The sequence below is a fragment of the Haliotis cracherodii genome, unplaced genomic scaffold (genome assembly GCF_022045235.1).
Source record: "Haliotis cracherodii isolate W230 unplaced genomic scaffold, xgHalCrac1.p SCAF_12, whole genome shotgun sequence".
NCBI classification, from domain to species: domain Eukaryota; kingdom Metazoa; phylum Mollusca; class Gastropoda; order Lepetellida; family Haliotidae; genus Haliotis; species Haliotis cracherodii.
The window spans coordinates 15090031-15115666 of NW_027266267.1; the positions used below are offsets into that span (position 1 = coordinate 15090031).

The following is a 25636-nucleotide window of genomic DNA, read 5'->3' on the forward strand; positions in this document are numbered from 1 at the left end:
GCTTATATAGTAATTTTGAGATTTTGAGATTTGGAATGAATGGGAACTAAGGGAGCTGTGTGTGTTGGGTGGTTTGTTAGTTTATGTGATTTTGGTTTTATTAGTTTATTTGGGGTTTAAATGCGACTAATTAGTCCTTTCTTAATTAAGTATATGCCTAAGGCGTTGAATTTTTCTAATTTATTTTGTGGATATAGGATTGATTCTAGAGTAAGATTTAGGGTGGTTTGTATTGTTGTTCGGTGTGTTTGGTAGTGTGTGCAGTGGATGAGTGTTCTGGTGTTTCTTGTTGTTTGCAGTGTGGGCAGGTTCCTGTTGCGTGTAGTTTAGCTATTTTAAAGTGGTTATTTAGTTTGGTGTGGCCTGTTTGTAGTTAAGTGATTATTCTATCGATTTTTTTGGATGGGTGGAGTATTTTTGGTTTAATTAGTTTTTTTTTAAAGAACTTTTCTGATTTTGCTGTTTTAGTTGAAGGAAAATATTTTGCCATTTTGGGTGATTTTTCGTTTAGTGACACTTTTAATTTCTGATTTTGAGATAGGTAGGTTTAAGCTTATTTCTGGGAGTTTATGGGATAATTTGGTTGCTTTATCGGCGTTTTCATTTTCAAAGATTCCTACGTGGGTGGGGATCCAATCAATTCTATTTGTTTGTCTGCCTTAGTTAAGTCGTTTGAGCTTTTGAGTATTTGGTTTATTAGTTTGGGGCGGTTTTTGTGTTTTTATTTTTGAGGGCTTGCAGTCCACTGAGGAAGTCGGTTAGAATAAGGATTTTTTTTGGTGTTTTTTTTAGATTGCTGATTGTGTAGGGCTGAGACCATGCCCATTAGTTCGGCCGTGAATATGGATTGGTTGTTTGGGAGTCGGTAGGATTGGGTGATTTTAGTTGGTTGTGCGATGTGGACTCCGAAACCTGTGTGTTTGGAGATCAGATCTGAGGATCCGTCTGTGAATATGTGACACCAATTTGGCCAATTTTCGTGTATGTATGCTAGTGTGGTGGTTTTAGCAATGTTAGGATCGGTCTGTTTATTTAGAGTATCGGCTAGTGTTGTGTCTATCTTAGGTATTTTAAGTTTTGGGATGAAGATGTTTGATTGTTTACTGTTTTGTTTGAGATTACCTATTTTTGTTCATTTAGGTAATTGATTATTCTTTTGGATATTGGAGTAAGTAGTGGATGTTTCCGGGCTAGGGCTTGGTTTCTGGCGCTAATATTGTTTTTTATTAAGTTTTCGATTAGAGGGTTTGTTTAGGACGCGGCCCAGAAGTTTAGGGTTAGTTGTTCCCTACGTAGTTTAAGTGACATTTCTCCTGTTAAGGCCTGGAGTGATATGATATGCTGGAGGTGCCATGTTGAGTTCGTGTGATTAGTTTTAGAGCCTGATACTGGATTGAGTCTAGTTTTTTAATGAGAGAGTTGTTTAGGGTGTTGTAAATGGCACAACCGTAGCCGTAGTTCAGTTTGAATCTAATCAGTGATATATAGAGTGAGCGGGAGGGTGTCCTTGGAGGCCCCAAGTTGGAGCCGGTTAGGCATCTTAGCGTATTTAGATCATTGCTGCATTTGGTTATTAGGGGTCGGGGTCGTTCATCGAAGATTAATCCTAAAAATTTGGTTTGTTTTGGCTCCATCATCCGCGAATTTTGATGTGTTTACTCGGAGTGTTACTCCCACGAAAAGGTCGTTGATCATAATATTGAAGAGTGTGGGGCTTAGAACGGGGAGTGCCATTTTCTAGGGGACATTGGTCCGATAGCGTTTGGTCTATGCCCACGGTGATTTTGCGGTTTGTAAGGAAACTTTGAATGTAGTTTATGATTTGACCTTAAAGTACTATTTTGTAGTTTTTATATTAGCCCGTTGTGCCAAACCATGTCGAATGCTTTGGAGAAGTCTAGAAAGATGCCTGTAGTAAATTGTTTGCTGAGCTGGCTTGTTTTAATGTCCTGCTCTAATCGGGGGAGGTTTTCTAGGGTTGAGCGGCCAGGAGTGAAACCGCTTTGGTCTGGATTGATTATGTTGTTTTGTTCTAAATAGCATTGTAGCCTGTTTTTTTGCCATTGATTCCATTACTTTGCATAAGTTAGAAGTTAGGGAAATTGGTCTGTATGAGTTAGCCTGGTCAGCTGGTTTGTTTGGTTTGGGGATCGGTATGACCAGAGCTTGTTTCCAAGGTGATGGGACCTGTCCGTTTAGATATATGAGGTTATAGAGTTTTAGAAGTGTTTGTAGTAATTTGGGGGTTAGTTGTTTAATTATCTGGTAGGGAGTGAGATCTAAGCCTGGGACTGTGCCCTTTTCCCTAGGTTTGAGGACGTGGAGTAGTTCTTCCATTGTGTATGGGAGATTTATTTCTAGGTTATTATCTTTTGGTTCTTTGGTAAATTTGGTTTCTGATTTTAGTTGTTCCTGGAATTTTAGGTTGAAGTTGCTGTTACTACTGACGGCCGAAAAGTGGTTTGCTAGGTTATTTGCTTTTTGAGAGGGATTTGTTGAATTGTTTAAGTTGGTAGTTTTTTTTTATGACGTTTAATGCCCCTAATGGCATGGATTTTGCGCCAGACCGTTCTGGCGTTCGTGTGGCGATTAATTTCTTCGCAGATCTTTTTCCAATTTCTTTTTTTAGCTGTTTTGACTAGGCTTTGTACTTGGTGGTTTAGCTCATGTGCTATTTTTAGATGTTTGAAGTCGCGTATGGCTTTATTAAATGCGGTTTTGCGTTTACGTCTTGTTTGTTCTATTTCTTCGTTCCCGCACGGAACCGTAGGTTAGCCTAATTTAGTTGTGGAAAAGGGGATGACGCTTTTGAATGCTTTAATTATATAGTCTGTTAGGTTTTTGCAATATGTTTCGGGGTCGTTACTTTCTATATCCTCTAGATTATCCTGGGTTCAGATTTCCTGAAAATTTTCCCAGTTAGCTTTGTAATTGTGAAATTTTGGTTCCTGGTTTTGAGTTGGTGTTGGGATGTTTAAGTCTCCAATAGTTATATTTATGGGGAATTGGTCACTGCCTAGTGGTACTCCGTGTACCTCCCATTGAATGCTTTGGGCTAGATCCGGGGTGCATACAGTTAGGTGGATAGCCGACATTTTTTGGTGGAATTTGTCGTATCTAGTGGATTGGTTGTTATTTAGAAGTATTAAATCGTTTTCTTCTATCCATTCTGAGATTAGTTTGCCATGTTTGTCTAATTTGTCTGCAATGCTCCAGGTGGGGTGGTGGGCATTGAAGTCTCCTAGGAAGATTGTTGATATATTTCCTATTTGGATGAGCGTGTCTAGATCCTCTGATTTTACTTGTTGTTTTGTTCTGCCCAGTGGTATATATTTATTTTATATAAAAAAAATTAGTGTAATTTGGACGCCATTTCCTTCTAAGTTTGGTGTGTTTATTTTGATTTCTTCGTCTTCCTTGATGTAAATGATCAGGCCGCCTCCGGCTCTAGCTGGGTTTGTTTTGGCTCGGTCGGTTCTAACTGAGTTATAATTTGGTAGGGTAAATTTAGTTCTGGTAGAGATTTTAGTTTCTTGTATGCAGGCAATATGTGGACCTTTGTCTAATTTAAATTTAGCTTTTAGTTCTTGGCCGTGGGAGGCAAGTCCGTTGGCATTCCATTGAAAGATGTTTAGTACCTCCATTTGGGGGGATGGGTGGTTGGTAGTTTTTAATTTAGTTTTCTTTTAATTGGTAACTTCCTTTAGTTGGTGGTTGAAGAGGTCGAAGGAATGCCACATTGACATTTCCCCACTAAAAGTGGGTCATTTCCCGACAGCTCACTTTTTGTTTTGTTTTTGTAAGAATTAATAAGAGTATAAGGTTTGTGAGGAATTCCTACATTTACCGTTAATTATTAGTGGATACTGGAAATGAATATAAACTGCCATGTTGTCTGACTGTCAATAGAATTTGTGACATATAAGAGTGAGTGAGTGAGTATGGTTAACGCTGCTTTTAGCAATATTTCAACTATAACAGTAGAAATGGGCTTCACATTTCTTATATAAGAAAACTGTCGTAGACAATGAATGTTGAACATGGTACCAGTGCATGTCGCAGTGTCAGCAGTTTTTAAATCAAAGACTATACCGTATTCAACGAAATAAGCGCCCCGCTCTAATAAGCGCCCATGGCGACATTTTCTGAGATATTGGCTAGTGAACAATCCCAATTAGCACCCCTTCCGATTGATCAATATACACAAGACTTATTTATTCGCGTATAATACGCAATCGTGTGTTACATGCACCCTTAACTATGGGCAATTAATTCTGGAAAAATATATCTGTCGTACATAAACATTTCAGGCTGTCAGCATAAACCGTGAAATTTATCTTTCAACTCTGTTTTTTTCTCCAAAATATTTTTCAAATAAGAGCCCCCTATTTCTAAGTTTGAGAGCGCCCTGGGCGCTTATTACGTCGAATACGGTAAGTTTTTTACATATATTTCACTGTTGTGAAACAATAAATGCGTCTGGATCTACGCTGCAAATAGACCTACTCAAATAATTAGGGAAGCGGGGAGTGTATGCCAATCACATTTCGATTTTATGTAAATATGTTGATCAATACTTCGTATAGAATGTACACATATAAAAGAAATAATACAAGAAGCCGAACCGCACCACCCAGTCTTGCAAAAACCTTCCGCTTCACTGACATTTACAAAAAAAAACATTTAAGGAACCAAAACTGAAGCACGATCAAATCAAGGGGAGCTAACTCATTTCCGCTTCCTGAACCATTTGGCGTCAAGGCTCCAAGATGGCAGCTTTGGGGATATTGCTACGAAAAGCTGGCCCGAATGCCGCGGCGCTTTTGCAGAAAACAGCTTTTAGAAATGGAGCACCTCTCTATTTCGCAAGGTAAAGGCACACATCTGACAACGATACGTTTCGGAATGCTATGCCACTGGCTTTCTCACTGGGCAACGTTTGACCTTTTATGAAACTTCAAGTTCATCGTGTTTCACTGTTTGCATTTCGAAGCATTTCGAAGCATGTTGCCAAACACCGCTCATTGCTTACTGACAATTGCTGCTGTTTGCGTTTTAGATTACATTGTGATGCATCATGATAGTTTGGATTAAATAAATATGGTTTTTAAAAGCAGCCGGGGTTGTCACTTACATAACTCATCTTGTTGACATCAATTTTGCTCAGTAGAAGCAGCAATGAGCATCAGTAACAAATCGTCAACGAACATTTTTGCCCGGTGTCAATCAGTTGCAAAAGATCTGCAGTGTAGGGACTGCTGGGTATTTTGCACATATTCACATAGTCAGACACGATCTTGTTAACATGTTGTTTGTTTGCTCAAACGATTTTGGTTCACATTGGCATGATCTGCAAAACATCAGTGAATCAGAATCAAATCAGATTTCTTGTACACCTATTATTCATCATGTTCTAATCTGCTTCGATTTTCTTTTGTTTTAACAATAATTAAATTTGTATTTCTACAATGTCATGGTGAGGCTCATGAAGGAAGGCTGTATGGGACAATCTGTACCTAATCAATTGGAATACTCTTGTTACACCGACTGACATCCTAGAACTTAACCGTTTAATACTAAAATAGTATGCCTCCACTGGCCACGGCCAGTTGAATTAACTCACCTTATTGAATTCATTTGATCTGTCAGTAGTATATATTTCAGAGGGAAAGACAGTTTAGTAGTCTAAAGAACTTTTCTGAAGTAGGCATTAAACATTTAAATGATGATAATTAAGAAGTCATTCTGACTGCAAAACGAAATGTATCTGAAGCGGTCATTAAACTCTGAAAGATTGCTTTTTATAGTCCATCAACATGGCATCGTGTGCCTCCTGCATGCTGCAGCTTTGTTCTTTGATAACCATGAAAGTAAGGCCACTGGAAGAGGACTAAGATCACCAGATGACAGTGTCAGTTTGTGAACTGCATGTTTGGGACACTGAATGTGTTAATTGGTGTTTAGTCTAAGGGATAATCAACAATTATCCCAATCACCATAGTGAGTAGAATGTGGATTGGATGTTTGAAATGTAATATGAATTATTGTTTGGTGTTATTGCATTAAAAGGGCTTAAAATGTTTGGTAGAATATGTGAATCTATATGTTGTCACTTTTACAGTATATACTGCATGATTAACAGTGTATAGGTCATCCCAATTGGTGTACGAGTCAGCCAAATAACATGAATAAAGTATGAATGCTCCAAATCAGGTACGGATGGGACAAGAATTTTAGATACGGTTTAGCCTTTCTCAGCGGGTACAGATCGTCTGGTATTCAAATGTATGACATGCTCAATGATGTTACTCCTGTGTAAGTTTTAACATTGTAGTTAGTGCCTAGCATGAAACTGAGACATTGTCTCTATGCAATGAGAGTAATCATTTGATGTTTAATTGATCATGTCCATCATTAAATTTCAGTTGTGACTAAGCATGCTGAGTGGTCTTAACAGTTTGAATCCCAGTTCCACATTATTTTTATTATCTATTATAAAATCACTGCACTCTGTCACACAGAAGAGCTTTCTGACTGAAAAGCTCAACAGAATGATTTTGTTTTGTGAGGTTGAAACTGTTGAGAAATTAAAAGATTTGATTCTGATTTTTTTCATGTGGTAGCCTTGACAGCTCAAACATGGTTCAGATTTACAGTGGACATGAATAGTGTCCCTTCTAATTGTTTACTGCACCCTAATATATCAGTATTACAAGCCATGCATGTCCCTCCTTTTCACTGTATTCACAGACCATCAAACTTCTGGATTTGTTGTTTGGCAATCATTCAAAGTCTTCCCTCTGACGATCCTTACGAATCCTTACAACAATTGGATTCTTTCAATTTCTTTGTATCATTCTTGTCATAACATTTTATTGACATTAGTGCTGATTGAGTTGAAATATTGTGTACTGTTAATTGTTTTTCTCTTTGCTTTTGACACCACTTTGACAGTCACCATGGAAACTACATTACCCATCTGTTTAACCTAACAGAGCAAACTGGTAAAGACTACTAACTGAGTGTTGTGAGTGCCATCCTTGAGCTAGACTTGTGATACGTATTGGAGTAGTCACAAGATTGATGGAGCTTAATATTTATATAGTGTGTGCTTTTTTCAGCAATATTCCAGCTTTCTGACGGCAGTTTGCCAATAATCAAGTCTGGACCTGGTTCATTATGATGTCAGTCACTGGATAGTCTGGTCCAGACTGATATATTGCTGAGTGCAGCATTAAATAATGAACAAACAAACAAAACGAACACCCATCTAGAACTTGGTCAGGGATTTATCAAGGATTTAAGAGTAATTGACCTACTCAGTCAAATTTGAAAAACTATTTTTGAAGTTCTTATCTCCTGAAATTCATGGGAATTATACATTGTATCTAATGCAATAATGTAAAACTAAGCATTCCTCTCTCTTGTTCTGTATTGTCATCACTAGTTAACAATCATTGTTTTCAGATACATTGTACACGAGTGATTAGTTATGACTAACTATGGTAACATGATTTTGAGTTTTGTAAATTCTAATTTGAGAATTGGCTGCAGACATTGGGCCGAATTTTGGTCTTTGAGCAAGTCAAGATAAATCACTGTATGTAAGTCTTCTGTTTCCTAGCAAAGGAGCCAAGACATGGGTACCTGACAAAGATTACTTTGACCAGTTCAACAGTCCCTGCATGTACCCAGACAGCCTCACCTCCAAATGGAAACTCCCAGCAGTAAATGGTATGTGGTGTTCATATAGTGCTGAAGTAATGTGCGAAAACTCCAAGCACTTGTCTGCTTTAAAGTCCACAGTTAATTATTGTATGCTAGTGTAGCAGGGCGTGGAGTCATCCCACAGATGATATCCTTACCTTGTCAGCTTGCTGACGGGGTTAACCTCTTTGGTCATGTGGACAAGGTGTCCGACCTCTGATCAGAAGGTCCGTGGTTCGAATCCCATCACGATACTCGGAAATTTTATGGCGGCTACACTAGCATTTACTGATGCTCCTTTCATGCATGTTGAATAACTGATCTTTTAAGAATATTTCTTTGGCCATGATGGCTTGCCAGAAACATTTTGTGAATTTCACAAAAACTATTTTGATTTATCGCTAAATCATGTTGAGTCAGATGTTGAGGTTTTTATCCCTTGGGTTATGACATGTTTGTCCGTGAAAGTACATTTTGCCTTGAGATATCTGGGAAATGATTTAGTTAGGTGCAGGTGCACAGTTGGGGGGCATAGCTGTGGTTGCTGTTGGTCAGTTTCATTGTTTGGAATGAAGACCTTTGATTGGTCAGTCACTGTTGTGTTGTAATATTTATCTTATCCCTCCATTACAGTATGCAATATTCCTTCTTGCTTCATTCATATAACGGGGCGGTCGGGTAGCCTAGTGGTTAAAGCGTTCGCTCGTCACGCCGAAGACCCGGGTTCGAATCCCGACATGGGTACAATGTGTGAAGCCCATTTCTGGTGTCCCCCGCCGTGATATTGCTGGAATATTGCTAAAACCATCCTCACTCACTCACTCACTCATTCATATAACAGTGTAGAACAATGTAAACAATCATGGAAACACACTTCCCAACCACTCGGCTCCCAGCATGCTCCTGAACTACTCGTCACTTGGTTACTACTACTACTCTGATTCCCTGTATTTCTATTTAAGGCAATTAGGGAGACTCCATGGCAGTTTCCTATGGATATGTCTTTCTACTATGATCCAGCTTCATGTCACTGATACTACTGAGATATGCAGTGTTGTGTATTTAAGCCTGAAAGTCAAGGTGGCTGTGTAATAAGCATGATGTTGAAATAGGATTTAAGGAGTCCCTACAGCATGTACAATAAGATGCCAAAGCAGCAAATGGAAGGGACTCCAGGAGCTCCTTGATTTCTATCACTGGAAATGACATGGATGTGATAGAATAATAAGACAACCCTATATACAATGTCATGTTATTCATTTGTACAGAGAAGTCCGAGGTTCATGAGAAACAGGTACAGAACCTGACCCTGAACTTTGGACCCCAGCATCCAGCAGCTCACGGTGTGCTGCGCCTAGTGCTGACCCTGGACGGGGAGGTGAGTCAACATATTGGCTGCTAGGGAATGAAATTTGACATACTTAAAAGATGTAGAAAACTCCATTGGATCTGAATTAAAGTTTACATTTAACTGCTGTTTGTTCTAGCTAAGGATTTGTGATTATTGAAATTAGTGAGCGTGTCTTTATTAATAAAATCGTAATTTCCAAATATTAGCTAGTGACATCTGATGATCAACTGGCGGTGAGGTAGCTTAGTGGTTAAAGCGTTCGCTTGTCACGCCGAAGACCCGGGTTCGATTCCCAACATAGATACAATGTGTGAAGCCCATTTCTGGTGTCCCCTGCCGTGATATTGCTGGAATATTGCTAAAAGTGGCGTAAAACCATACTCACTCACTCACTGACTCTGATGATCATCTTAGTATTCATATTCAGCATTGCTATAATTCACCAAATTTGATAATGCACAATATTTGAATTTTATATTGCACAGTATTTCATAGTTTTCAAATTAAAAAATGAACATTTATAAAATTCATTATGTTCAGTATTCCATTTCAATATTGCACAATATCATTACAATATGCTGAACACAATACATGACTTTAGCTAGGTCTGTTATCTGCTTGACACTGCTTCAAGATCATTTGTAGTGAGACTTGTCAACCATAAATTTAATGAATACTTTTGACTACCAGTAGCTGACTAGCTTTAATAATTTATTGTTTTGAGGATTCAACTTGTAGGTCCGCGATTGTATGTGTATGAGTCGGTAAACAAAAGTCTGTGTCCCCCAGTACTTGATCAACATTATAGGTGGCTCAGCCAGTTGTTTGTGATTGAGACTCCCACGTGAATGTCAGTCATGTCTGTAGGCATATATATTGTTGTGTAGAGAACTGTAGTACATTTTCAACAGCAAGCATGACAACCATAACTTCTCATTCAAACATTAACCATAAACCTTTATGAACATGACAATTTTGAACCTTTAATAGAAACATCCACACTGATGAAAATGCTGAAGACAGGAGACTACCAAATCAACTGTGATATGTGTCACAATGTCGTGATGGAATAGAATCAGCAAAAGTCATTGAAGTTGTGATCACAAACTTTCTGTAGTGATGTTTCAGACAATGATTAAGACTTGAGATATTTGAGTGGGGAGGTTTGTATTTCAAGTACATACTTCTCTCATTCAGACCGTGGTTAGAGCAGATCCTCACATTGGCCTGCTGCACAGAGGTACAGAGAAGCTGATCGAGTACAAGACATATCTACAGGTAGACTTGTCAATAAAATATGTGTCTAAGTCGATGCCATTTACTGTCCTGAGTTGTGTCCCTTTAGCATGCCAGAATCTGACGATATTACGCTTGTGGGTTTTCCCAAGGTGTATACATCTACCATATACATCCCTTTTCACTTTCCTCCCACATTAAACTGACACAATGTGGTATACTGTCGAACCATGTTATCTTGAACCTGTCGGAACTGGTGGGCCCAGTCAAAAGTTCGAGAAAGCACTTTTTATCTCGAATTCAAGATAAGCATGCAAATTTATGTGTATTTATTAAGTGACACAGTCGGGACCGGAGCATAGGTTCGAAATATTGGTTCAATTAAGGTAATGGACTTTAAGCTAACGAGGTTCGACTATAACTGAAAAACTTTTTTTAAGGCTCACTCACTTGTTAAATAAATTTTGATTCATAGAGTGGTGGGAATTGTATGAGTTCTGTAAGAATCAGTAAGGACAGACAGGGCACCACTAAATGAATAAGATCAATAATCTTGGGTTATATCAGGCCTAAACTGAACTTTGTATGTATATTGTTGTTTTTGTCTTCATCTTGTTTAAGGTCATTGATATTCAGGATCCTGAATGGAGTATGTTCTGATTCAAAGTTTTGGCCACACAATTTTTATAAATTTTCCTAACCATAAAGCATGACTAGCTGTGGTTGCTCTACATAAACATGCTATTGTCCCTTTATATAGTCTAACCAGCTACGGGGGGCGGTGGGGTAGCCTAGTGGTTAAAGCTTTCGATCGTCCCGGGTTCGAGTCCCAACATGGGTACAATGTGTGAAGCCAATTCCTGGTGTCCCTTGCCGTGATATTGCTGGAATATTGCTAAAACCATACTCACTCACTCACTCACTCACTCACTCACTCACTCACTCACTCACTTGATACTAATACATTTGTGTAGCTCAATATTTTTCTATATAATTTGGCATGAAGTTGTTTCAGGCATTTCTGTGGGGGAAAATTTTGGTACTGTTTACACTACCTGGTGAGGCTTTGTTCTCGTTACAGTGGCCACAGACTACATGTAATCCATTTGATCAATAGTTTTGTAGAAAGTTATTAGTAATGATATGTTTGTATAATTCAAGTAGTGCCTTTTTACTTTTCTAGTCGATCACACAATAAAATATTATTACTTGTTTTATTTCAATTTCTGATTGTTGCTTTTGGTTTGAATCCATAACCAGATTTGTGTATGTAGTGTTGCCTTATAAGTTAACCATGAACATAGGTGATGTATAGAGACACATGTATATGTACATTCTAATCATTAAGACCAGGGCACTTTTTGTGCCTAGGATATTTTTGCAATATTCTCTGTTTTAGTTTAATGTATGTTTGTTTAGGCTCTGCCGTACTTTGACCGGCTGGACTATGTGTCGATGATGTGTAACGAGCAGTGCTACTCCCTGGCAGTGGAGAAACTCCTCAACATCGAGGTGCCGGAGAGAGCCAAGTGGATCAGAAGTAGGTGGCATCACATGGCACCAAACTAGAACCACACATTCCACTGAGTACTGGCTTGCGGTCACCATGATTGTGTGTTGTTATCATTAAGTCATGATAGGTATTCTATTTATGAATTTTGTTTCATCATTGTTGTTCAAGACTATTGCTCCCCTCCATTTGGTGATCATGTTGGTTGGTTGGTTGGTTTGTTGTTTAACGCAGCACTCAGCAATATACCAGCTATATGACGGCGGTCTGTAAATAATCAAGCCTGGACCAGACAATCCAGTGATTAATATCATGAGCATCGATCCACACAATTGGGATCGATGACATGCATCAACCAAGTCAGTGAGCCTTACCACCCAATCCCGTTAGTCGCCTTTTACGTCAAGCATAGTTGCCTTTTACGGCAACCATGGGTTGCTGGTGATCACGTGACAAAGGGCCTGCTAAAACACAAGCTGCCTACTGGAGGTTATTTTGTAAGGACAGCATGACATATGTCAGATGATTAGCAGTAGGTAGAATCATGGGAGATCTCATGGGCCATGTGGTGTAGGTTTGTCTACATATTATTCCTGTGCTGTTTCAGCTTTATTTGGTGAGATCACCCGTCTGCTGAACCACATGATGGCTATAGGAACTCATGCCCTGGACGTGGGAGCCATGACACCCTTCTTCTGGCTGTTTGAGGAGAGGGAGAAGGTAAACTAGACAAGGCTCCTGTCACACTGTTTAGTTTTACTGAGTGAAATATCTGTCTGCATATTGGACACTTTACATGCGGTTGCTGAAGCTTTGTTGAAAGTACTTTCATTGACGTCATCATTTGGATTTATGTTTGGGTCATGATAACATGGCAGCCTAAGAGGGAGTCTTGTCCGACATTTTATTGAAATATGGTGTTTGGCTGAACTTGGATATGAGCTTGTGATGTCATTCACTTCAACATTTTGGAAGAATGTACCCACATGCACTGATTACCTAATATGTTTTAGTCTGGTGATCAGAATTCTGATTATTTTAATCAGACACTGACTTTGTGATTAAAAGTAAGATGCAAACACTCACAGGAAACAAAGAGAATTAGTGGAGAGGTGTACAACCTATAGGTACTGCATAGCTGTTCCTTGTTGTGAGTGACAGACTCCCTGGATGCTCGTATGACTCCTACAGTTGTGTATACATATTACCATTACATTTTGGTGGAATCACTAAAATGTGTTGAATAAATATTTTGAAGCTTTGATATTGAGCCTAATATGTTGCTGACCTTGTCACTTTTGTAATCAATAAAAAAAATCAATTCATTTCAACTTGTTTCTGCATTTGATGGGAAGGAGTACAGAGTTTGGGTGATAAATGCAAAGCAAAAGATGTCGCAGCCAATTGAACATGAATAAGAAGTACAGACAGATCTTAGTGTGTGATGGCAGTCAGAGTTTGCCAGTAGGTGTACAACCCATTGTGTGTGCCCTGTAAACCACTGCCAGTAGGTAACAGTATTAGTAATACACTTAGTTCATCTGTTTAGAGACAGCTATGCTTGTATTGATCCAAAGTTGACATGGTGATGTCAATGTTGTTACAGCTGATGGAGTTTTATGAGCGAGTGTCGGGAGCCCGTATGCACGCCGCCTACGTCCGACCAGGAGGTGTTTCACTGGTGAGTTCATCTAATTTAACAGTTGCTAGTGGATGGTTTGTCAGACTTTTATGTGGATATATGAAGTCAGTGAACCTACTTGGCAATCACAATTTTTTGCAATATTATTCTCTAAATTGTATTCAATAGTATTGCAATAGTGATTTTGACAATTTCAATTCTTTTATAAAAGTATAAACATCGATAGTCACCCCATTTGCTGATGGATTCTCTCACAAACTTGAGATCTTGAGATATGCCAATGTTGTGATTTGAAGAATCACCTTGAGATACCTTTATAATGTTTCACATCACTTTTCACACCTTGTCCTTCTGTCTCTGATGGTCCTGTTATCAGCATGATCAGTAAAGTAAGAGTAAGCTAGGATATTAGCTGTAATTATGGTAACTTGAATTTGGATATATTTTATTCACTTTGGGTTGATATTTTATATCAGCCTCTGATAATGCCTGGACAGATCACCGTGACCTGTTATTGTATTTTCTGTACAAATCCATTCAAGATATGGAAGCAATAGTGGACAGGTAATCAGCTTTCAATTTGATAGCAAAGAATCCTTGAGTAAGGTCATACATTGAATTTCGCCTCACTAAAACACCAAAACCAAAGTTGTTCTCTAAGATAATTTGCAAATTGCACGTTCATGTTATGTACATATGTTATACATGTCTTAAGCTTTGCAATATGATTTAAAAACTCAGTAACTACTCTCTGGTGGCTGTGACGGTTGCTTGTCATGCCACAGACCTCGGTTTGTAACTTGAAGTCAGTATTACCACCTCGACATTTTCTCCAGGACATGCCACTTGGACTGATGGACGACATCTTTGAGTTCATCGAGAAGTTTGGGCAGAGGATTGATGAGGTGGATGATCTCCTGACAATGAACAGGATCTGGAAGGCCCGCACTGTCGACATAGGAATCATCTCTGCTGAAGATGCCCTCAACTATGGATTCAGGCAAGTACTGATGTGTTAGTGAGTGAGATAATGTTTATGCTACAGTCAGCAATAGTGCTCCTTCATCCAAGGTCTGCACATCATCACTTCTGAACTAAACAAACCTGAACCTAAGCAGAGACTGAAAACATCAGTTATGTTCCATGCCAATAAGGCAGGATGAGTGTTAACCCTCCTTGTTCTGCTGATTAGAACACAGCACTCAGTATCACTCAATGTCAGGTACTTGGATATTATTGCGAAAACATTTATATAATGTTTCTCATGCTGTTGTTGCAGTGGTATATAGTGTATGTTGTTGCAGTGGTATGTAGTGTGTATGTTGTTGCAGTGGTATGTAGTGTGTATGCTGTTGCATTTGTATATACAGTGATCCCTCGCTATTGTGCTCTTCGATAAAGCGCTACCTCGGTTACTACGCGCGGTAACGCATGACTCCCAAAATTTATGTACACTTTTATTACTGAGAGTATTACACAGACATAATTGTATTGTTGTTCGTTGTTCATTTGCACATAACGCTTTTCATTGCATAATCAACCGTTTATCGCTGAATGGAGTTCTAATAATCTGTTTGAAAACATCCGCGGCAAGTCCCGGAAATACGATTGTTCAACTAGTTAACTTTTCACACTATACATCCTTTGATCTTAGAAGCGCATGCATGCAATAAAAGAGAACCACAAGCGAAGTTTATATTCTTAATTAGTGGGCAATCCAATTTGAGGCGACACTGTCACACACATGTAGTTGCTGTCACAACACGGCGGTCATTCATTTCGTAATCGCGCTTTCGTAACATCGCCTGTTTTTTTCCGTAGTTATAACAAGCGATTTCATTGGATTAAAATTTGTTTCTAATGACGCTTTCTTGCCGAAATCTGCTACAAGTTTCGTGATTGGTCAATTTTTAGCACGTGACCTCAGGCAGCCAATCAAATTATAGCTGTGATACCAAGCTCGTGTTTGATAACTTTCAGAAGTTGGCAAAATATTTTTTTGTTAAATCGTGTTATTCTGAACGTTTTAAGCAGGTATCACGATATATTAAAAATATGGAACTTCGCGAATGTATCGTGCTAGGTTACGAGCTGTGACAAAGATTTTTCATGCATATATTTTTGCATTAAACGTTGTGTCCGAGCCGAGAATTCAAGGCGACGAAAGCCGAGATGTCATTTGACTTACATTACACGCGATCGCACGAAACGATGGAACTTTGATGTAAGTTTGATAACTTTTAGATATATTTTTGTTGATTTTATTTATCACTTTGTATAATATATTTAAAGATTTGCTTAAAATGTTTTTATTTTACTCTTTGACATGTTCGATGCGGACCGTTGTCGAAATGTGTGTCTGAGAATTTTATTTTCAATAACATCGCGGGAAATAGTGAAGAATTTTTTAATTTATCAATAAAAAATGATAAATTGAAATGGAATATGTATTTCAGACATTGTGAAATGTGACAGATTTAATAAATGAACGATCTTACAGGTAGATCTAGGTCCATAAAAATATATACTATTTTGACGTGACGTGAGATTAACACATATTGATGATTTGAGATTTGCCGAGCGCGCTCCCCCGCCTCGGCCTCGGTTAAACGGCTCATCGTTTATAACGCCCACCAATTATTTGGACCCCATTGGTAGCGTTGTAGCGAGGGACCACTGTAGTGTGTATGTTGTTGCAGTGGTATGTAGTGTGTGTGTTGTTGCAGTGGTATATAGTGTGTATGTTGTTGCAGTGGTATGTAGTGTGTATGTTGTTGCAGTGATATGTAGTGTGTATGCTGTTGCATTTGTATATAGTGTGTATGTTGTTGCATTGGTATATAGTGTGTATGTTGTTGCATTTGTATGTAGTGTGGATGTTGTTGCATTTGTATATAGTGTGTATGTTGCAGTGGTATGTAGTGTGTATGTTGTTGCAGTGGTATGTAGTGTGTATGTTGTTGCAGTGGTTTGTAGTGTGTATGTTGTTGCAGTGGTATGTAGTGTGTATGTTGTTGCAGTGATATGTAGTGTGGATGTTGTTGCATTTGTATATAGTGTGTATGTTGTTGCAGTGGTATGTAGTGTGTATGTTGTTGCATTTGTATGTAGTGTGGATGTTGTTGCATTTGTATATAGTGTGTATGTTGCAGTGGTATGTAGTGTGTATGTTGTTGCAGTGGTATGTAGTGTGTATGTTGTTGCAGTGGTATGTAGTGTGTATGTTGTTGCAGTGGTTTGTAGTGTGTATGTTGTTGCAGTGGTATGTAGTGTGTATGTTGTTGCAGTGGTATATAGTGTGTATGTATTTGCAGTGGGGTGATGCTTCGAGGATCTGGCATCAAGTGGGATCTCAGGAAGACACAGCCATATGATGCCTATGACAGGGTTGACTTTGACATCCCCATCGGCCGCATAGGAGACTGCTACGACAGGTTAATAAGACATTTTATTTTACTTTGCATAAGATACTTATTTCTGATTGATTTCTGAATGGGAATATTTTCCCCCTGGTCCCCTGCGAAGGTAAAAATTTCAAATGCCCTGCTGGGACATGCCAAACTTTGTACCAATGAGATGAAATGATGTGATAATATTATCTTGAAATGCTGGTATCATGATGTCTGTGAAATGGTTCGCTAGACCAATAAAGACTCCTGCAACACGCAGGCATTGCACCAGTTTATGCACAATGTCTTTATTGGTCTAGCGAACCATTTCACAGACATCATACATAAACTGGTGCAATGCCTGCGTGTTGCAGCAGTCGCCTCTCCATTGTTGGCCACTTCACTGCCATTCGTTTGGTAGGTAGTTCCAGTGACTACAACGCTTACCACAGACATCTGGATACATGATGACATCAGCGACCCTAGTGGTGCTTTCCCAGGGCCTGCTTCAACTACTGATGATGTACTCCCACATCAACAATAGCGAGTCTTATGTATTTCGCATCTCCTACCACTTTGACACCAATCATTGCTGTACAACATTCCAGAGGCATCAACACTCTCTCCGAATGTTCCCAGTGGTTTACATTCAGAGACTAGGCAACAACTTTAAATATGATAATAATCGACTAGTTACCACTTTTGCACAATTGCAATTTACAGTCACAGACATATTGTCTCTCTCTCAATGGCAGATTAAAATCGGCAGCTTCAACTAACTACAATGGCTCTAGGCATCCTGAGGCTCGACGGGAGCAGCTTACGCCAGGCTTGACTTGGAGGCGACCCTGTCTGGTCATAACTTAGGCTGATTTCTTCAAGATTGATCATATAATCTTGTTCATTCAACATCCGAGGGGACAGCGAATCAACAGCTGTTTTAGGAATCCTTTACAAGGAAGATAATAAATGTATGTCTCTCCAACAGAAGCATTCTTGTGAAGATGCGAGAGATATTTACCCGTTCCCATCGATAACTGATGAAGTGTGTAAACCATCATCAAAGGGCAGAAATATCTTTGCACAGGTATTCCACTCCATTTTCGTGCATGCGTAAACAACGATAGATGAAGTGCGAAGTTAGGCCGCAGCCCCGTTTCAGTCACTTCATAGGAGACTTGTTCAACACCAGGGCCTACAGGATGCATGTGTCCACGTCCCAATTCAACTGGATCACCAGCCTTTCGACAGATTCCTATTTAAGAGGGGTCTTTTCCCATGGCATGTCCTGCCATTTGGAAATTCCCCGTCCCTCACGTGAATAGCCAATCCAGTCACAGCTTTACTGCACAGCAGAGTTGTCAGCTTCTAAGCTGACATAGATAAGTCATCACGGAGCTCAGTCTAGATATTTCCTTGTGTCATGTCATCTGGTGGAAGTCTCTACAAGCACTGTTCAGTGCACTGACAGATTTCCCTTGTGTAACATGTGGCTCAATAAATATTCTGAGGCATTGTTGGTCTTGGGGTGTTATACACTACATCCTATAGTTCTGTTCATCCTGGCATCATGTATATTGAGACACACAGGTACACAGACGTGTAGCATGTGCTTACATGTTCGAGTAAGGATGTGACAGGTGATATGGGATTAGTAAAGAGAGTGCTCCATTGAGCATAGCCTAATCCAGACGTAATCTTGGTGGTTCCCAGTACCACAAGCCCAAGTATGGGTCAGTGCATTACGAGGTATTTGGGTTGTTCTACGCTAAATCCTTTAGTTCCCATCCAATAGGTTAAGTGAGGTGAAATGAAATTGTGTTTCACATCACATTCAAAATTATTGCACTTATATAGCAAAGTACATGCACGTATATGTATATGCGTGTGGCTGCTTGTACTATTACTGATTTTATAGTGCTAGCCCAGTGAGATACCATGTTGCAGTTTAACATGAATACCCCACTCAGACTCAGTTTACTGACTCCAAGCCCACCACTCCTTCTTTTAGCCCCTTAACCCTGAGCACCAGGCAGGGTAACAACAAGTACCATCTTTTAACATCCTTTAGTATGATGCAGCCAGAGATCAAACCTCCAACCTTACACTCTTCAGGCGAACGCTCTACCACTAGATACCTTATTGTAATCTTATTTTGACTAATCAAATGCTGTCCTCGTGTAGCTTCATGTTGAAGAGATTCACATAATCCCTGTTGTTGCAGATACCTGATCCGTATGGAGGAGATGAGGCAGTCACTGAGGATCATCCACCAGTGTCTCAACAAGATGCCACCAGGAGAAGTGAGGGTTGATGACAACAAGATATCTCCTCCTAAACGAGCAGAGATGAAGGTAAATAGTCTCTGTGTTGTCATTGGTATCACCATATGAACTGTCAAGAGAGTGAAGTGACTAATCTGTAATATTTCGATTAAAATGTATAGCTCTAGTATTCTTTTAGCCTGCTTTAATGCGCCTTGGACTGTAGCTTGAAGTCTGGTTACCATTGATTTTACTCGTAAATTAGTGACAAAACTAGATCATGGAAGAAAATATATTTGCAAGCAAGCAAGTGTGAGATTACTACTGATTTGGATACAAATTAGAAGTACTAGAAGTAACAATACATTTTATGACAGAATATTTGTATGTTAAATATTACTCCAGATCTTAATGCACAGATAGAACTGGCCTAGGATATTCCTTCCAAAAAGGGAAGCTTTAGCCATGGCTACTTCGTCCCCAGGGAAGAACCAGCCAGGGGAAGGTTTAGCCTGGTACACCATTGTACACCTTTATGAGAATTTCTGACTATTGAGGTGCTTGTTCTGACCAGTAGACTCATAAGTTAATTAGACTCCCTCTTTGAGCAAGTGGTAGAAGGTAAGGGTCTTGACCCCCGTCCGCGCCATACCAAAACACCTGGCACTTGTCATTAAGGGCAGAAACAAAGGACTGGTCGGCTCGGTGTCAGTATACTCTGTCTTAGTGGGGTATTCATGTTAACCTGTGGTATGGTATCTCAGTGGACTAGCACTATAAAATTGTCATTAGTTCAGACTAGTAAAAGCAGCCAAACATACACACACGTGCATGCGTGTCACTATATAAGTGCAATACTCTTGGATGAACGTTAAACCTCTTTCACTTCATAAATTATTTAGCATTGGGATATTGCTGAAATAATGTTACAACCAAAACTAGACTGTCCTATGTTTTACTTCAATGTATTTTTTTTCCACTAAAGAAATAATAAGAACTTACTCAGAAATAATAGTAATAGCCTTTTTGTTATCAGTGTTTCATAACATAATAAACATAAACTGATGAAACTGGAACAGTTGTTGAGAATGATAGTGTCAGTAATGGGCAAGGGAGGTAACTCTGTACCCTGGGTTTTAAGATTGTCTGCCCCTAGTCCACTCCTCTCATCTCTATTGACATAGCAAACAATTTCAGTTTTTAACAGAAACCAACCTGTTGCATATTAATTATGTTATGTGAAGATTTGTCAATGCAAGTTGAAAGAAAACATGCCAACCTATGCATCTACTCTGCAATATTCATAATGTATGACATTTCTATCAGCAGGTCGTAAGCTCAGCATGGGGTTTTCAGTTTTCCATTGAAGGCTGAGTGGGGTGTTTATGTGTTGGAGGACATATACCTGAAATTGAAACAAATTGATGTTTCTATCTCCAAAATGTTTTGTTTGAGTCAAATTTTAGAGTTAAGATGTACAAAGTCTGCACATTGACTGATCCTATTAGGTACAGTGAACTTCAAATGAATTTTCTATGATTTCAGTCACTATTCAAGGTCTGAAATAGTTCTACAGTATTTTCATTGATCAAAACAAGGCAGATTCTCCACAGTTATATGTGAGATTACATTTAACAGTCAAGACAACATTTTGTTGCTTTCATCATGTTAATGAAGGATATGTGGATGCTATGACACATACAGCTGTATGCACTGTTTTTTAGACTAAAAAAAATAATAGTCTTGGTTCTCAGGCACTGCCTACATCATCATAAAGTTCATTGTACATTTCGTTTTTGTTTCCATTTTCAATTTTGTTTGTGCATTGTGTTTTAAGTATTAGGATTTATATATTTTTTAAAAATGGAAGTAAAAACAAAACGTGTGTCAGACTCTATGATGATGCGGGTGGTGCCTGAGAACCAAGACTATTATTTTCTTTAGCCTTAGACTTCGGATTTTAACTGGTAGTGAATGTTTATGACGATTGTTTGTTTATGGCCTGGTTGTCTAAGGTGCTGCAATTCACTGTGCAGAATTATATGTGCCAGAAACTGCTGAAACCTGGGTTTGAAACTCTGCCCTTATGCTGATCCTTGGTTTACCCGCACCATATTTAGTTCGTGAATTTCACCAGTGGGGTAAATGTGTAGGACCTGCATCACTTTCGGCTGGTCGCTTAATCACCTGTTGTGTTGCAGGAGTCGATGGAGTCTCTGATCCACCACTTCAAGCTGTACTCTGAGGGCTACCAGGTCCCCCCAGGCTCAACCTACACAGCCATTGAGGCACCCAAGGTGAGGTCATGACATATTCCTACACAGCCATTGAGGCACCCAAGGTGAGGTCATGACATATTCCTACACAGCCATTGAGGCACCCAAGGTGAGGTCATGACATGATAATTTTGTATGTGAAGTTTACACGATACACAGATTTTCCATTGGACGAGAGGACCATGAAACTGAAGTTCAAAAGTGTATGAATGACACATTGTGACATATTTTTTTTCTCAAGACTGTTTTCTTGAAATAACGTAATCACTGACGAACTAATTCTACACTCCTGGGGAAACCCCTGTGAATTCCCTAGCTCGAATAAATACAGAAGCGTTGTTTCTCATCATTTTGACCTTTTTATCTTGAACTTAGGATTTTAGCATGCATTGGGATAAATCAGAGAGTTTGATTGCATGCCCGTTCCAGGATATCCTCGCTACAACCCATCCCAGAGAACAAAACAAAGAAAGGCCATCCAAACTATCGAAGAATCACCTTGATCCATGTCCAGACTACAGTGACAGTCTCCAGCAATCTATGAATTTACCTTTGTATCAGTTACATTATAACAGTTACTGAATTCCCCAGATGTCTGAAGACTAAGCACATATTGACATATTAAGTGATATTTGTCCCTCAGTCATGTAATGTGGTTTCTTTAGACATTGTTGATATAGCTACCCTAGGATTCCATGATAGCTAACACCCCACAGGCTTGTAGACAGAACAAGCTAATGTGGGGATTTGGAGGGTTAAGTTGTCATTGGCCTGGTGGTGTGTCAACCGTTGTTTTGTCCAGATTGTAATGATATAGCTGTACTTCTGCCAGATTTCAATGATCTGCCAGGGCCCCATTCCTCAAAGCGATCTTAGCGCTACAATGATCATAAGCCTATGTTAAAGTATGGGACTTACGATCACCTTAGCGCTAAGATCACTTTGAGGAAGGGGGCCATGGATGTTTGTTTCCTGCACCTAGGATTTCATAACACTGACATTATATCACTGAACCCTCACACCTCTGTTGACTTTCAGGGAGAGTTTGGAGTTTACCTTGTGTCTGACGGCACCAACCGACCATACAGGTGCAAGATCAAGGCTCCAGGGTTTGCCCATCTGGTAGGTCGGTCACATCCTGAGTGATTTGTCAGTCCTAGGTTCTAGCAAGTAAACGTGACAATGTGTGCATCGTCTTTATGTCCTGATAGAACAAGCTCATGCTGTCAAACACTGGCCCAAACACCATTTACTCACTCATATGAAACATTGAGCGAGTAATAATTTATAATATATTTATCAATCAGTCAGTGTTTATTGTTTCACGGCAAACTGACCCTTAATTCATAAAATTATAATAGTACCATTTGTGTAGCACCATAGGTGCCATATATGGAAATTGAATTAATATATATGATTAAAACTAATCAATACTCATCAACAGCTTTTTTTAATGTTTTGATGTCTTACTGTTATGTGTTGTCTTATAAACAGTTATCGGTTGTTGTTGTTGTTACTTGTCAAATGTATATGTTAATTAAAGAACATGTTTATTTAGTAAACTATTTATTTCTCCATGAATGTTTGTTTTTAAGTTTAAACGCAATATTTTTCAGGCTGGTTTGGACAAGATGTCAAGGAAGCACATGTTGGCTGATGTAGTTGCTATAATAGGTGAGGCAGGCTTTTTCTTATCCAAGTACGAGTCCTCCATTTATCATTATCAGGATAAAATAGTTGAGACTTATTATTTACGTTATTTGTGTATTCCAGCAATGTAAAAACATCAAATACAGTACTTATGATAAGTCATTTTCAGCTCAGACAAGTTCATGATCAAATATGACATGTATGAAATATGTTGGAAAGGGGAGATAACTATGTAGCAAATAATTCAGATTGTCTCCCCCTTGCCCACAACCAGACCCTAAATGTTTCCATTGTTTACATGATGTGATTGTGTGTTTCAGGAACCCTGGATGTTGTGTTTGGTGAAGTAGACCGATAGAGAGGAGGATAACACCTAGAGACAAGTATGTAGTGCTTAGGGACAAATTGTGTTCACAGACAATGGTTAAGTCATGTTCAGGGACGATATGTGGTCAAGTAGTGGTAATGGACGATATATGTTGTCACAGACATTGTGGTCAAGTCGCTTTCAGGAACTACAGTAAACAACGGTTATAATAAACACGCTTATAACGAACTGACCGATATGACAAACTTATTTTTAATCCCGACCGTTTGTTAAATAAACGCTGTATGCTTATAACGAACTGCAGTTATTACGAACTAAAATTATTGGTCCCTTTGAGTTCGTTATAACCGTAGTTTACTGTATATGTGTTCAGAGACAATGTGGTCATGTAGTGCTTAGGGACAACATGTTCACAATGGGGTTAAGTGTACATAGTTGACGAATTTCTGTCCTAGATATCTTACCATTTCCTTGTCTTAACTTTTAGGATTAACAGATCATAAGTAATCCATCCCTTCAATTTATTATGTTGATGTATGTTTTGGCTTTGAGCAATTGTATGTCAATTATTTATAGGTCCACATGATATGGCTGGAATAATGCTCACTCTGGCATTAAATAACATTCACTCACTCTTTCACCTCACCTGACCTGATGATCTCTAAGGTTTGTCATGGTTGAGTGTGGGTCACTATACCCTTGTATTTTCACGCTCTCACTGGACCACTGGCTTGACTTGGCAGCTCCCAGCCAAACCTGATCCAGCTGTGTATTGTTGGTGAGCCCCATCTGTATGCTGAATGTGACCAATTCTGATGTAGGTGTTGTGTGTTGCAGACATACTAGACGTGAGGCTGACAGATCAACACAGGAGGGAGAGCAGCGACATGAAGGGATATTTATTGTACATACGGTGTGTTGAAGCACCTCCGGTCTCAGCAGTGCAAGGTTACAGCAGCCTGTCGTTGGTCCATGTTTTGTACATAAAGGCCATATTGTGACTCATTTCGTGAATGTTATAATTTGATGGCATTAAAACTTAACGAAACAGGATCGATCCTTCTGTGTTGTTTGTTACCCCTGAGACTTGAGAAACTGAAAGTAGTGCACGTTGTATGACATCACACACACACACACACACACACACACACATGTACACCCGTGTACACCCTAAGGGTTAGAACAGGTCCCTAACAGCATTTTCTTGTTGTACAAGGTACTGTATCAATCAGGTGGTCAGACTCGGTGAAGGCTGATTGCATGTCAACTTACCCTGACAGTGTGGCTTGTGGTCATAATATTCTCTGGACAGTCTGGTCCAGAATCAGTTATTTACAGGCTGCTGTCATTTACCTGGAATATTGCTGAGTGGCATCAAGCAACAAACAAATCACATCTGCGTTTAGTACAGATGTGATTCTTTAAAGTGGTAATGTCAAGAGTGAAACAGGCAGAAATGTCACCAACGTTGGAAATGGAAAGCCAGTATTGTTTCCCTTATGAAGCAATGTTGCAAGATTGACATATTCCCCTGGAACACTCACCAGTGTGGGTCTGACAGTGGGTTGAAGGTGTTAAGTGTGTGGATACTAGCACTAGCGGGAAATCAATGAAGTTGGATCACAGCAATAACCTACAGTCAGAAATGTATGGACACAATAATAATGTACATGATGATAGGCTCTGTACAGTTGAGACATTTGATTTCATAATGATTGAAACATTCTGCATTAATGAATCGCAATATTTCTCTGAACTTAATATGCTTCTGTTGCCCCTTCCCTATTTTGGGAAATCTTATAACTGGTTCAAGCAGAGCTGATTTCATACTTGTCACTCGTGCACCATCATCAACGTTGGTAATAGAGTAGGGGCCATTTCAAAAGTCAGGACAGCAGGAAATTAACTCCTCAACCCTTTATGGCCAGAGTGTGATAATGTACAGAGTACAGGCTGTATAAGCGCAAGATATTCCCGAAGGTCACAGGATTCATGAGAAAGTTAGTGTCCAAAACATTTGACATGTTCCATCTATCCATCCCCATAACCTGTCAGGTGAACTGGGCAGGTGTCTACATACATAAAATGATACTGACTAATACAGATTTCCTTCTAAATCTACATACCGGTACATACCAGCATGCAGAATAAGTTGATGACAATTCTAAACATCTTTTGAGGGGTTAAGTCATGTATTATCTTTTTAATTCAACATCAGGTTAAATGATTTGGCAGATATTTAGGCTGGGTGTCCTTGGATTGCTGATCCAGACTGTATATTTA

General features: G+C 39.2%; 1 protein-coding gene across 1 annotated transcript; it reads left to right on the forward strand.

The window, feature by feature from the left end:
- The first annotated feature begins 4749 nt into the window (after positions 1-4749).
- On the forward strand, positions 4750-24406 carry LOC139458199 (NADH-ubiquinone oxidoreductase 49 kDa subunit-like). The gene is made up of 15 exons (XM_071239547.1): positions 4750-4870; positions 7625-7734; positions 8976-9085; positions 10256-10336; positions 11714-11834; positions 12412-12524; positions 13411-13485; positions 14283-14446; positions 16761-16880; positions 19060-19189; positions 21301-21396; positions 22414-22497; positions 22992-23049; positions 23346-23408; positions 24191-24406. The coding sequence occupies exons 1-14, from the start codon at positions 4770-4772 to the stop codon at positions 23381-23383; spliced, it is 1401 nt and encodes a 466-aa protein (XP_071095648.1). The 5' UTR covers positions 4750-4769; the 3' UTR covers positions 23384-23408; positions 24191-24406.
- Positions 24407-25636: the final 1230 nt, after the last annotated feature.

What these genes read in the sequence shown, in the direction of transcription:
- LOC139458199 (XM_071239547.1), top strand. Translation starts at nt 4,770, where the DNA reads ATGGCAGCTTTGGGGATATTGCTACGAAAAGCTGGCCCGAATGCCGCG. An exon ending in GAAACTCCCAGCAGTAAATG is followed by an intron (nt 7,735 to 8,975) that starts GTATGTGGTGTT and finishes TCATTTGTACAG; the next exon opens with AGAAGTCCGAGGTTCATGAG. An exon ending in AGTACAAGACATATCTACAG is followed by an intron (nt 10,337 to 11,713) that starts GTAGACTTGTCA and finishes ATGTTTGTTTAG; the next exon opens with GCTCTGCCGTACTTTGACCG.